We start from the raw sequence: 12693 nt of genomic DNA on the forward strand, positions 1-12693 counted from the left end.
GGTGGAAATGGGTACAATTTCCGACACGGAAAATGGAGGAATATGGGGCAAAGGCAGGGAAATGGGACTAACTCAAGTAAACAACTTGCTTGGTATGGAGAAGAGCCTATGGCCTGTTTCCATGTAGAGTAACTCTTTGACTCTTAAGCACTTTGTGGTGCCAACGGTAGGGTAGGGATGGAAGTGACAGGAGTAGAGTAGACAAGGAAAAGGTTTTTAGTTCTCTGTTTGTGTCTGTGCATTTAACTTTATAGAACATATCAATGTACACATGTTAACTCTGTGCCAGAGCCTGGTCTCATCTTGGATCTCCTTGGCATTGGACTCAGACCTCCCTCTATTGACCACCTTTGGCAGCCAATTTGCAAAGTATTCACACAGGTCATCTTCCACCCTTAAGAGCTAGGGTGGGGGCAAGTCAACCTCAATCCTGACAGACTGCATCAGAAAGCAAGGAGCAGCACCTGATCTCACACTTCTTGTAGTGGACGCCGCTCATGCCACAGTTTCCAAATCGGTCACCTTTAGAGTTCACTTCCTGGAAACACTGTTGTGGAGCAGACTTTGCACCTGAGAGGATAGAAATGAATACAAAGAGCTCAGTCAGATACTCCTCCTTCCACTTGCCTCGATCAAAGCGTTAAACTCCCCTGTAGTTCAATCCTGCGACACAAAACATTTTATGTTTTCCATACAACCGTAAGATGTAGGAGCAGAATTAGGCCATTTGGCCCATCAAGTCTGCTCCGCCATTTCATCATGGCTGATCCATTTCCCTGCCCTCTTCCCATATCCGTTCATGCCCCGACCAATCAAGAATTTATCCATTTCTGTCTTAAATATACATAAAGACTTGGCCTCCACGGCTACTTGCGGCAACAAATTCCACAGATTCACCACTCTTTGGCTACAGAAATTTCTCCTCATCTCTGTTCAAAATGGACGTCCCTCTGTTCTGAAGCTGTGTGCTCTGGTCTCAGACTCTCCTACCATAGGAAACATCCTCTCCACAACCACTCTATCAAGGACTTACAACATTTATAGGTTTCAATGAAGTCACCCCTCATTCTTCTGAATTCCAATGAGTAGAGGCCCAGAGCCATCAAATGCTTCTCATATGATAAGCCTTTCATTTCCGGAATCATTTTCTTGTACCTCCTTTGAATCCTAATGTCATCCTTTCTTATATAAGAGCCCCAAAACCGGTCCAAGTGAGGCCTTATCAGTGCTTATAAAGCTTCAATATTACATCCTTGCTTCTAGTCCCCTTGAAATGAAAGCCTTCCTCATCACTGACTCAACCTGCAAATGAACCTTTTGGGAATCCTGCACAAGGACTTCCAAGTCCCTTTGTACCTCAGATGTTTGAATTTTCTCTCCATTTAGAAATTAGTCTATGCTTTTATTTCTTCTACCAAAGTGCATGACCACACACTTACCAACACAGTATTCCATCTGCCACTTCTTTACGCATTCTCCTAATCTGGCAAAGTCCTTCTGCAGCTTCTCTGCTTCCTCAAAACTACCTGCCCCACCACTTATCTTCATATCATCTGCAAATTTAGCCAAAAAGTCATAAATTCTGCCAAGTCACTAACGTATAACGTAAAAGGGTGCAGTTCCAACACAGACCCCTGTGGAACACTGCTGGTCAATGAGACCCAACCAGAAAAGGCATCCTTTATTCCCACTCTTTGCCTCCTTTCAATCTGCCAATGCTCCTGTAATACCATGGGCTCTTAACTTGTTCAACAGCCTTACATGTGGTCCTTGTGAAAGGCCTTCTGATAATCCATATATACAACTTACACCAATTCTCTTTTGTCTATCCAGCTTCAAAGAATTCCAACAGATTTGTCAGGCAAGATTTTCCCCTAAAGGAAATCATGCTGACTTCAGCCTATTTTATCATGTGCTTCCAACTATCCCAAAACCACATTCTTAACAATCGACTCCAACATCTTCCCAACTGCTGAGGTCAGACTAACTGGCCTATAACTTCCTTTCTTCTGACTCGCTACCTTCTTAAAGAGTTAAGTAACATTTGCAAATTTCCAGCCTTCCAAACCCATGCGAGAATCAATTCATTTGTGAAAGATCATTAATTAATGCCTCCACAATCTCTTCACCAACCTCTTTCAGAACCCTGGCTTGTAGGCCACTTATTCTTGGTGACTTATCTACTTTCAGACCTTTCAGTTTCCCAAGAACCTTCTCTCTAGTAATGGCAACTTCATACAGTTCTGTCCTCTGACTCTCTTGAATTTACGGCGTACTGTTAACGTCTTCCACAGTGAAGAGTGGTGCAAAATACTTAGCTTCATTTGTTCGCTATTTCCTCTCCAACATCATTTTCCAAGCAACTTGCTAAGTTAGGAGCTGCAGCCTAATTTAAGTCAATGGTTTAAGTTCCACACATCAGATGAATGGTTGAGAACAGTCACCTGTCATCAGAACTGTGAAACAGAGAGCGTGGGGGAGGGAGAGGTGGGATGAGGAATATTTGTGATCAGGTCAGGCACAAGCTGTGGTAATGATTCTACTACTTATGGATAGATTCGGTTGAGGGATTAATGAGAATGGTTCATTTGCGTGAGAGACAAAGAGGGACAGAGCACGCAAGACACATATAGGCAGACAGAGACAGGCAGGGTGTGCAAGACACACGCATTGACAGAGCAAGACAGATAGAACGCACAGGACACAGAGACAGAGAGACAGGCAAAATGCACGTGACACATCACAGACAGAGAGAGACACAGGCAGAGTGTGTGAGTCACAGAGACAGAAAGAATGTACAGGAGCAAAATATCACAGTACATTTGTGAAATGCAGTTCTAAGGTGATGCTGCCTGAGTTTCTCTGACAGCGTTTGCGTTACTCTAGATTCCAACATCTGCATTCTCTGTCTCCAAATGCACATCAGTGCGGTTATTGAAATCTCCCACACCACTGATGCTATATGACCTTCTGAGTACTGCCAGTATGTAGACTTCCAGCATCTGCAATTCCCCGATTTCATGTCAGACATGGCCTGGATTACCACAGGAACGTGAGCAACAGCAGGTGCTGACCATTCAATCCAGAGCAACAACAGTGAATGCTGGAAACAGACGGTCTGGTAGCATCTACGGAGGGAGACACGCAGTTGACAATTCATATTGTTGAAGTGCACCAAGGGAAAGTAACCTGGAAACGTTAACTCTCTCTGCACACACTGCCCTGCGGAGTAATTCCACCAACCTGACACAAACCTGAAAATGTTAGAGCACGATCCCTGCGGAAGGCGGAGAGAGGTAAAGATATGTTTAGAAGTAGGATCCATTTGGATGTGGCAGACATTACAGAGGATGATGTGTTGGATTCAGAGGCTAATGAGATGGGAGGAAAGGACAAGAAGAACTCTATCATTATTAAAGCACTGGGAAGATGGGGTGAGCACGGATGTTCAGGAAATGGAGGAGGTGAGGGTGAGGGCAGCATACATGGTGGAGGAATGAAAACCCCATTCTTTGACGGAGGAGAACATCTTTGTCCTAGAAAGGAAAGCTGTATTCTGGGAACAGATGCGGCAGAGGCGAAGGAACTGAGAAAAGGGAATAGTATTTTCACAGGAGACAGGGTGGGAAGAAGTATTGTCAAGATAACAGTGGGAATCGGTAAGTTTATAAAAGATGTCAATTGAAAGTTTGTCTCCAGAGATGGAGACAGAGAGATCGAGAAAGAAGAGGGAGGTGTCTGAAATGGATCAAGTGAACCTTAGGCCAGGGTGGAAGTTAGAGGCAAAGTTGATGAAATTGATGAGCACAGCATGGGTGCGTGAAGCACCGACGCAGTCGCCAACATAGAGTAGGAAAAGTTGAGCTGCGTTACCACGGACGGCTTAGAAAATGGACTGCTCTACGCAGCCAACAGAGAGGCAGGCATAGATGGAGACCAGACAGGTGCCCGTGACTACTCCTCGAGCCTGGAGAAAGTCGGAGGAACCAAAGGAAAAACTGCTGAGGGGGAGGACCAGATCTGACGGACAACGGAGGATGGTGGTGGAGGGGAACTTGTTGGTTCTTTTACTGAGAGAGAAGCAGATATCTCTGAGGCCTTCTTGATGGGGGATGCTAACTCCCTCTACGTAAGCTGCTCTACTGAGTGATTCCCACCATCCTTATACAAATCTGGAAATGTTAACACTCTCTTCGTACACTGCAGTGATGAGTGACCACAGTGATGTACCGTAAATCTCCTCTCCTGTCACTGAGCTCTTCCGACTGGATTGACCATCGTCTTGCCACTACCTCAATGATGGCGAGCAGGCAGAAGAATTGTGGGTTAAAAAAAAATATACCCAAAGCTCATGGAACTAAAAACAAAATCACTTGCTGGATCATCTGAAATAGCTCCTTTGCAATTCAGGGGAAGGTTAAATTGTGGTGACGTTGCGGTACTCACCCTGGCCAAACAGAGCCACGCACTGACTCTCGTAGCTCTGACACATTCCGTTGTAGCAGTAGGAGGTGTTGTGCTGACAGGGGTGGCCATTCTGCACAAATACATCGGCCTGGCAGTTGTGGCTTGTTCCATTGCAGTACTCCGGTAGGTCACATTCATCTTCAGAGGCTCGGCACACGGTTCCGGCAGCCAGGAACTGCCGGGAGAAAGTGGAAATTAAACGTCAGCTACATGGTGAGGATGTGACAAGATCAGCAACACAATTGGACATGCATGTTGCTCCGTAACCATGCAGGACGATCATAAAGACTAGAGTCTCTTTCAGCCCGGACCTCAGCTGCAAATGCTACCCAAACCTACTATAATTGGAAATATTTCAAAAAGAGCCATGCACAGATTCACATTCAAGTGTGACATGACACCCAGGAGCTGGCAGTGAGGTCTAATGCACAGTGGTCTAAACATCAAATGGCTGCTTATCCATCTCCAAGCTCCCATTCGATTGGGCCAAGTGAGCTTGAACTTGACCCACTGGAGTCTGGAACCTCCCAATGGGGTAAGGGAGGGATGGACAGGGTTGGAGATCAGACACTGCTACCTCAAGATGAGGAATTAAGAACCTCCGGCACAGAAGGGGAAATTTCTTTGCAGTAGAGGATGTTCTTTTGGAGTTCTGCTTCCAAAGGTTATTTGGGATTGACAGGTTGCCCGTAGCCCAGAAGTACAGCTGGTAGAACTGCTCCCAGACTCTGGTTCAATCCTGACCTCTGGGGCCGGACATGTGGAGTTTTTGCCTTCACCCTGTGGCCATGTGTGAGCTACCTCACTCACCCCAAAGGTGTAGGGATTGGGAGGTTTGCTGGATCGCTCCTTCCCTTGAACCACCATGCCCCAACCTTTCAGCTCCTTGCTTTCTGATCTCATTAATTCCCTTCCTCCATCGTTCCTCTTCTAAATGTTTTGAGATTGTCTCTCCCACCCTTCAGGCACAGCACCTCTGACTGGGTAAAGAAAAACTTTCTCACCTCACCTGAGTTTTGGATGTAATTTATCAACATTAAACAAAGCCGTTCACCTACTCCAGCAAAGTCACGCTCCTTCATGACCACTACACAAAGCAAGTCAGGCAGCAGCAAAGAAAGGGAATAAACTGCGGGCGTTTCTGGCTGAGACCATTCATCAGCTGAACGACCAGAATTCTCAGCCGAAAGTTCGACTGTTTATTCTCTTCCATCAGATGCTGCCCGACTTGCTGAGTTCCTCCAGCATTTTACACATGGTGCTCAAGATTTCTGGCATCTGCAGAATCTCTTGTTGGCTCAGATGTAGCCTTAACTCAGATCACTTAGACTTACCAACTTAAAATGGTTCTAGTTCACAGCAGATGGATCTGTGAATTTCATAATTTATTCCCCCTGCCAAATCTTCCTGGTTTGGTTTCCCTGCGACTTAGTGCCATGTCTGAACACATCCTCTTCAAAAACTACTCCACCTCTGTTCCTTTACTCCCTCTCCTCCAGGTGCATACACACACCTGTTTGCAAGAATCTATTTCCTTCCCCACCTTCTCCCATCTGCCCACTGGGTCTGCCCCTTCCCCTGTCCCCAGCTGCCCTTGGTAGGGTAAATTATTGGTTTCCATGGTCCATCTTCTTTTCCTATCAGCTTTCATGGTCTGCTGCCCTCTGTTGCCTCTACCTATCACCTCCCAGCCTCTGCCCCTTTTACAACCCTTCCCTTCTCCATCCGGATTGATCAATTACCCTTCCTCGTCTGGATCCACCAATCACTTGCCACCCCTTCCCCTCATCTCATCTCCCCTCTGGCAGTCCAAGTGAAGGAGCTCGACCCGAAATATCCACTGCCCATTTCCCTCCACAGATGTTGCCTGGCCCACGGATTAGGATGGTTTTTTCTTTGTTTTTTAAACTCAACCTTTTACTAGCTCCTAAATATGTGACTAATGTTTGTGTTATTGCAAAATGTAATATTCTGGCGGAAGGAGAAGAAAGCCCTCAACTCCGAGTGGAGTCGTCGGGACGCCGTCGTGACAGTGTTTTTTTTTAAGCAGGCTTTCTTGTTTCTACGAGGCCGAATTGCCAGCTCGATGCTCAACCCAGCACAGATGGAAAGCTTGGAAGGGAGCCGGCTGGATTCGAACTCATGATCCTTCGCTCCGAAGTCCGGCACTGATGCCACTACACCACCAGCCGGCATATTCTGATGGGTGAGGGGATTAATTGGTGGATGCTGAGAGGGAATTTCCCCTGGGTAATGAAATCTAAAACGGTGAGGGGGGGGGGGGGGGGCAGCATTACAGAGTAAGGGACACCCATTTTAGACAGATTCATGAATGTTTAACGTCACTTCCTGTACAAAAGTCTAAAGGAGAAGAAAATAACTGTTACTCTGTATCCGATGGAGCACAAAAAATCCAGAAAAAAATGCAGAACACAACAATAATAAGCAACACAAACTAAGACAGCTTATATGCATGGATTGATGGTACATCCATAAAGTGATGCCAGGTTGTACGCAAACTGACGAACAGGAAATAATAAAGTAGTGGTGGAAATAGCTGGTGGAGGTTTTGATTTGTGGCGTTCCTTGGAGAAAGTAACTTTTTCAGTCTGGTGGTCCTGGCAAGGAAGCTATGTAACCCGCTTCTGGATGGGAGTGGGAGTGGGAGTGACTGTCTATGTGCAGGGTGGGTGCAATCCTTCATAGTGTTACTGGCACTTTTCCAGTACCTTTCTGAATACACATCCTTGATGGCTGGTAAGCTGGTGCCAGTGACGTGGTGGGCAGTTTTGACTACCCGTCATAGAGCCTTACTGTCTGTCGCAGTGCAGTTTCTATATCAGCTGGTCAGGATGCTCTCTACCGTGCATCTATAGAATGACATGAGCATGGATGTGCAAAGTCCAGCTCGCTTCAGCCTCCTCAGAAAGTAGAGGCGTTGGTGAGCTTCCTTGACTCTGTAGGATACGGACAGGAAAGGAATGGAGGGTTATGGGCTGAATGCGGGTCAGTGGGACCAGGTGAGTGTAAGCGTTCAGCACGGACTAGAAGAGCCGAGATGGCCTATTTCTGTGCTGTAATTGTTATATGGCTATATATGTTCAGGGTCTATGAGAGGTTGTATGTGACGTACACTCCCAGGAGTTTGAAACTGCTTGCAGTTTCCACTGCTGTGCCGCTGATGTATAGAGGGAAGTACGTGGTGCAAGCTCTCCTGAACTCTTTGTCTTTTTGACATTGAGGAAGAGGTTGTTTGCCTGGCACCAGGCCTCGAGCTCTGCCTCCTCCTCTCGTTGGCCATCTCATCATCGTTGGTGATGAGCCCCACCACTGCCACGTCATCAGCGAACGTGATGATGCGATTGCTCGTGTGTTTGGCCATGTAGTCACGTGCGGGCAGAGGGTACAGCAATGGGCTCGGCACACAACCCTGGAGGGCACCCATGATGAGGATGATGGGGAGGGAGGAGCAATTATGCATTCTGACTATCCGAAGACTGTTCGTTAGGAGGTCCAACACCCGGTTGCGCAATGGTGTATTTAGACTGAGGAGTAGTTCGTTCACCAACGTCTGCGGGACGTCAGCAAACTGAAATCCAGAAACAACATTCTGAAACAACATTGTGTTTTCTCGGTGCAGCAGGACCAGGTGAATGACAGATGCCACAGCATCGGTAGCCCAGAGATCAGAGGCACAAGTCAGTAAAGATTAACTTTCTGAGCTATTGGTGAGTCTAAGAGGAGTGGAACAGACTCCACCCTGATTTCTTGAATGGCATGTCAGATCAGAGGGGATGGCTCCTGCCCCATTTCGTAGCCTGCTCTTTACCTTGCACCTACCTTGCACTTATTGCAGCAGACCCCAGTCGCACACTCCGCTCCGTACTTGAGTTTACAAGTGGACGCCTCACAACACCGGTCATTTTTACACTCCTGCAAAAAGAATCAACCAACCTCAGCGTGGCAAACTTAACAGCAGTCAACGAAAGCAATTCACCCTTCACCCACTGCCCTCTCCATCCTTTCACAACGTAGTCAGAGTAAATAAAACATCTGCTTCCCCTACTGAACCAGACTCTCCACAACTCCAGCCCCTTGGCAAAGTCGGTGCTTCTTGGCCCACAGGTTTCTGCCAAGGGCTTCAGTTTGATTGTAAGTTGAAGTGTGGCTTCAGTAAAGGGACTGTACTTTACTGTGCGGCTTTGATGGGCAACAAATGTTGGTCCTTACAAAATATAATGAAAAACAGTTTTCACTTGTTCCCCCACCAAAACACCAAATCCATCATCTCAGATTCAGATTCAGTTTATTGTCATTTATAACCACAAATACAATGCAGTTAAAAATGAGACAACGTTCTCCGGAATGATATCACAAAAAAGCACAAAACAGACCACATAAGAAAAGCCTCATTACGTTTGCTAATCCCCAATCCAGAGTCCGGAGAGGCTGCTGTGTATCGATACCGCACTACCGTCTTAGCACGTTCCCCGGAAAGGAACTACAAATCCATCAGACAAACCTAAAGCTACAAGACCTACTCAAAACCACATAGTTACATATAGTTATAGTTAACATATAGTTTCAACAGTACAGACAAAACCATAATTGATAAAAGACTAACTGACAAAGACCACATAATTATAACACATAGTTCCAACAATGCAAAGCAATACCGTAATCTGATAAAGAGCAGACCATGGCACGGTTTAAAAGAGAGTCTCAAAGTCACGACAGCCCATCATCTCACGCAGACGGTAGAAGGAAGAAAAACTCTTCCTGCCATGAAGCTCCAGTGCCGCAAAGCTTCCCGATGCAGCACTTTGGGAGCCCCGACGACAGCCAACTCTGAGTCCGTCTGAAAACTTCGAGCCTCCGACCAGCCCTCCGACACCGAGCACCATCTCTGCTGAGCACTTCGACCCTGGCATTGGCTGCCAAGCAACAGGCAAAGCCGAGGATTCAGGGCCTTCCTCCCGGAAATTTTTCCGATTGCACAGTAGCAGCGGCAGTCGTTCAGTGTGCTGAATAGCCATTCCTGGTCTAGTTTTCTGCTTCTCTATCAATATTGAGAACATTGTAGGAGTCTGAAGACCCACAACTGATAACAATAAACTTGATCTTAAAATATTTTATGAACATTTATGATTTTAAGAAAAAAAGACATCATTTCAGTACATTGCTGCCTTTGTTAATTTATGGGAGTGAACGATTACAGCTGGTTTATGGATATTATCAGTAATAAACTCTGATAATTTAGTTAGACTTTTTTTTCCCAGAAGTAACTTCTTAAAATATTTAAGAAATACAAACCAGTGTAGTCTCTCTTTAGTTTCACAGTGTTGTCCACACTATTTATTCACATATTGTTAAGTCTTTGCACTTGTGGTTTCTCAAGTCAATATATTCTATGTACAAGGCACCAATGCCAGTCATGTGACCTCTTTGGACAAAAGATTCTACAGCATACAGCAGGGGTTCCCAACCTTGTTTATATCATGAACCAAAACCCGTAAGCATGCGATACATGCACCCCAGGTTGGGAAACCCTGCTTTACAATGTCTATGGGATTGTTACACAGGACCTAGCCCTACATGTTCAGTAAAATCAGGATTTTAGACTGCAGTCCTTCACTACAAGATCTTTGCATTGGCTGCACCGAGCTTTAGTGAACTCCTCGGCATCTACTTCTGCATCTCACTGCACTGGAAAACCAGCAAGTTTCAGGCAGAATAAAATGCCTCCTTCACTTCTCTGATAATTGTTCTGCAGCACTTGATATCTGTCTTATGCGTACCACGTAGGTTAGAGAGCTCTCTGTTATACAGCTACTTCGGACAAACCTTTGGAAATACAAAGAAAGAATGGACAGAGTGCACACTCCAAAAGTTTATGGAGGGCCCCTCTCACTGCCAGACCAGTGATGTCTTGATGCCTGTTATCAAGTTCTGGCAATGATCAATGGCTTTGACAGTATGCTTGAGGAACTGTCCCACAGGATTCATTCTCCTACAGATGCAGGACACTGTGGACAAAGGTGATTTTTCTGAAGGAACTGTTCCACAAAGGACGGGTAGCGTGACATCGACAGACTGAATGGAACACCTCCCTTCACAGCGTCAGGGACTGGTAAAACATCTGCACAGAGGGACACGTGCTGTGGGCATACTTCAGACCCGCACATAAAGATGGTCATCAGGACAAAGGCAATGTTGGGGGATGTTGATCTACCCCCACCCCCCACAACCACAATTCCACCTGCGCATTGCTATCCTCCAGACATGCTCTATCTTGGATTCCCCAGATGAAGCAGAAGGTGGCTGGTTCCCACCCATTTCTTGGAACTGTACTATGGATGCCTGTGTTGTACAGTCTGACCAAATTCCTGGCTCCGTCCCCACACGCCATTTCGGTGAGCATGTCCTTCACGTACGTGCTTCATATCGTACCAAAGGTCTTCTCCTAAACCAAACTGACCAGGTAGTATCCACCCCCTTCCTGCTTGTAGGGCATAGTACCCCACACAGTGCAAGCTGTCAAAGATTTTCACTAGGTACTGTGCAGGTTTGGTCGGGGTGGATTAATCTAGTGGATTGGAATTCATTCCACGGACATGCAATACCTCCTGCTACCACACTGTGGCACACTACACCAACTGATCACAATGCAACTGCTTTTAAGAATCAGTTTCAAGGTGCAAGGAGAGAGATGACCTCCCTCCCTTTGTTCAGAGGGAGGGAAGGCTCTGAACCATCAGACAGTTTTAATGCTATTCACCCTTCAATGCTGCTGCTCCAAATTCTGATTCAAAGGGTCCAGATTTGCAGATCTCTTGGAAAACAGGGTCTACAAACACACAGTACGTAGGTGCATGTGAAGATTCTGCACCTCCGTCCTGAAGGTTTTAACCTATGTTCTCAGTGATTTAGTAAGGTACATGGTTACGTGTGCCATGAAATGCCTGCAGTATAAGCAAGATGTGGTATTCATTGAGACATTGCTAAAAACCTGCATCTTCCTGTAACCCTGATGGTTTCCACAGGGTTAACAGTGGGACAACCTGCTTCTGCCTGTGGTTTTTAACCAAAATAGAATACCACTACCCCATCTCCAACCTAGGTTGGCAGGTTCCAGCAATGATTTAGAAAGCCTCATTTCAAACAAAATGATGCCCAGAAGCAGCTCTCTACAAGGTCTGAGTGATTCTAGACAACATGGAACTAAAGTGGAAACAATCTGCACAGGGTCATCATTGATTCATAGAGTACTACAGCACAGAAAGAGCCCTTTGGCCCATCTAGTCCATGCTGAACTAATCCTCTGCCTAGTCCTTTTCTGAATGAAGACCTTTTCTTTATTTTCCTGTAAACGTATGCAAGAAAATGAATGTCAAATAGTGGCCTATATGCACCTCGATAATAAATTCCCCTTGGCATCGCCTCCTTCCACGTACCTACCCAAACTTCTCTTAAATCTTACAGCTGACCCTGCCCCTAACTCTCCACAGTCTCATCTCCCCCGCACAAAGAATTCCCTTCACACGTGAAGAATTCCCCCCTTCGATTCTCCTTAAATATTTCACCAATCGCCCCAAAACTCTCACCCAACCTGAAAGGGATAAAGAACCCTGCAAGGATTCACTCTGTTGCTGCAATTTTGTGCGCCTCTGTAAGATCTCCCCTCATCCTCCTGCACTCAGGGGAATGTAGGCCTCAGCTATTCCACACGTCCCTGCAGTCTCCCACACCACTTGCGCGGGAGAGGTCAATTGGCTCCAAGGGAACGGGTATCGTTAATGACAAAGCTCTGTGGTCCCCTGGCATACAGTGCTTGCTTCGGGCTCCACTATGATAAGGAACTTAACCTCCTCTTTTCTCCCTCACACTAAGCACAAGCAGCAACAAAGAGACATTCCCCCCCCCCCCCACCCCAAACACACACACAATGGTTTATGTCTGGAAAATGCCTGCCAATGGAAGAGATGGAATCAAATACAATCAGTCGGTTTAAGAGCATTTAAGCAGGTAGGCAGTGCACAGAAAGGGACAGAGGATGAGTGCGGATGGACAGAAGGGCCTGTTTATGTGCTGTACGACTCCAGGAATCTATGACTCATACTTGACATAAAGGGACCATTTACACTAATGCAAACAAGACTATTTTAATTCCTGTATTCCAGCCAGTATCGCACAGTTGGTACAAGGCCAGTGACCCAGATTTGATCT

General features: G+C 46.2%; 1 protein-coding gene across 2 annotated transcripts in view; it reads right to left on the minus strand.

Moving 5' to 3' along the window:
- Positions 1 to 12693, minus strand: part of LOC132392320 (disintegrin and metalloproteinase domain-containing protein 9-like) — a 134686-nt gene that overhangs the window by 32081 nt on the left and 89912 nt on the right. For both annotated transcript variants that reach the window (XM_059966145.1, XM_059966148.1), the window contains exons 13-15: positions 8308 to 8400; positions 4447 to 4642; positions 465 to 570 (exon numbers count right to left, since the gene is read on the minus strand). In XM_059966145.1, coding sequence (XP_059822128.1) covers positions 465 to 570; positions 4447 to 4642; positions 8308 to 8400 — 395 coding nt within the window. The remainder of the gene's footprint in view (positions 1 to 464; positions 571 to 4446; positions 4643 to 8307; positions 8401 to 12693) is intronic.

The sequence above is a fragment of the Hypanus sabinus genome, chromosome 1, assembly GCF_030144855.1.
Source record: "Hypanus sabinus isolate sHypSab1 chromosome 1, sHypSab1.hap1, whole genome shotgun sequence".
NCBI lineage: Eukaryota > Metazoa > Chordata > Chondrichthyes > Myliobatiformes > Dasyatidae > Hypanus > Hypanus sabinus.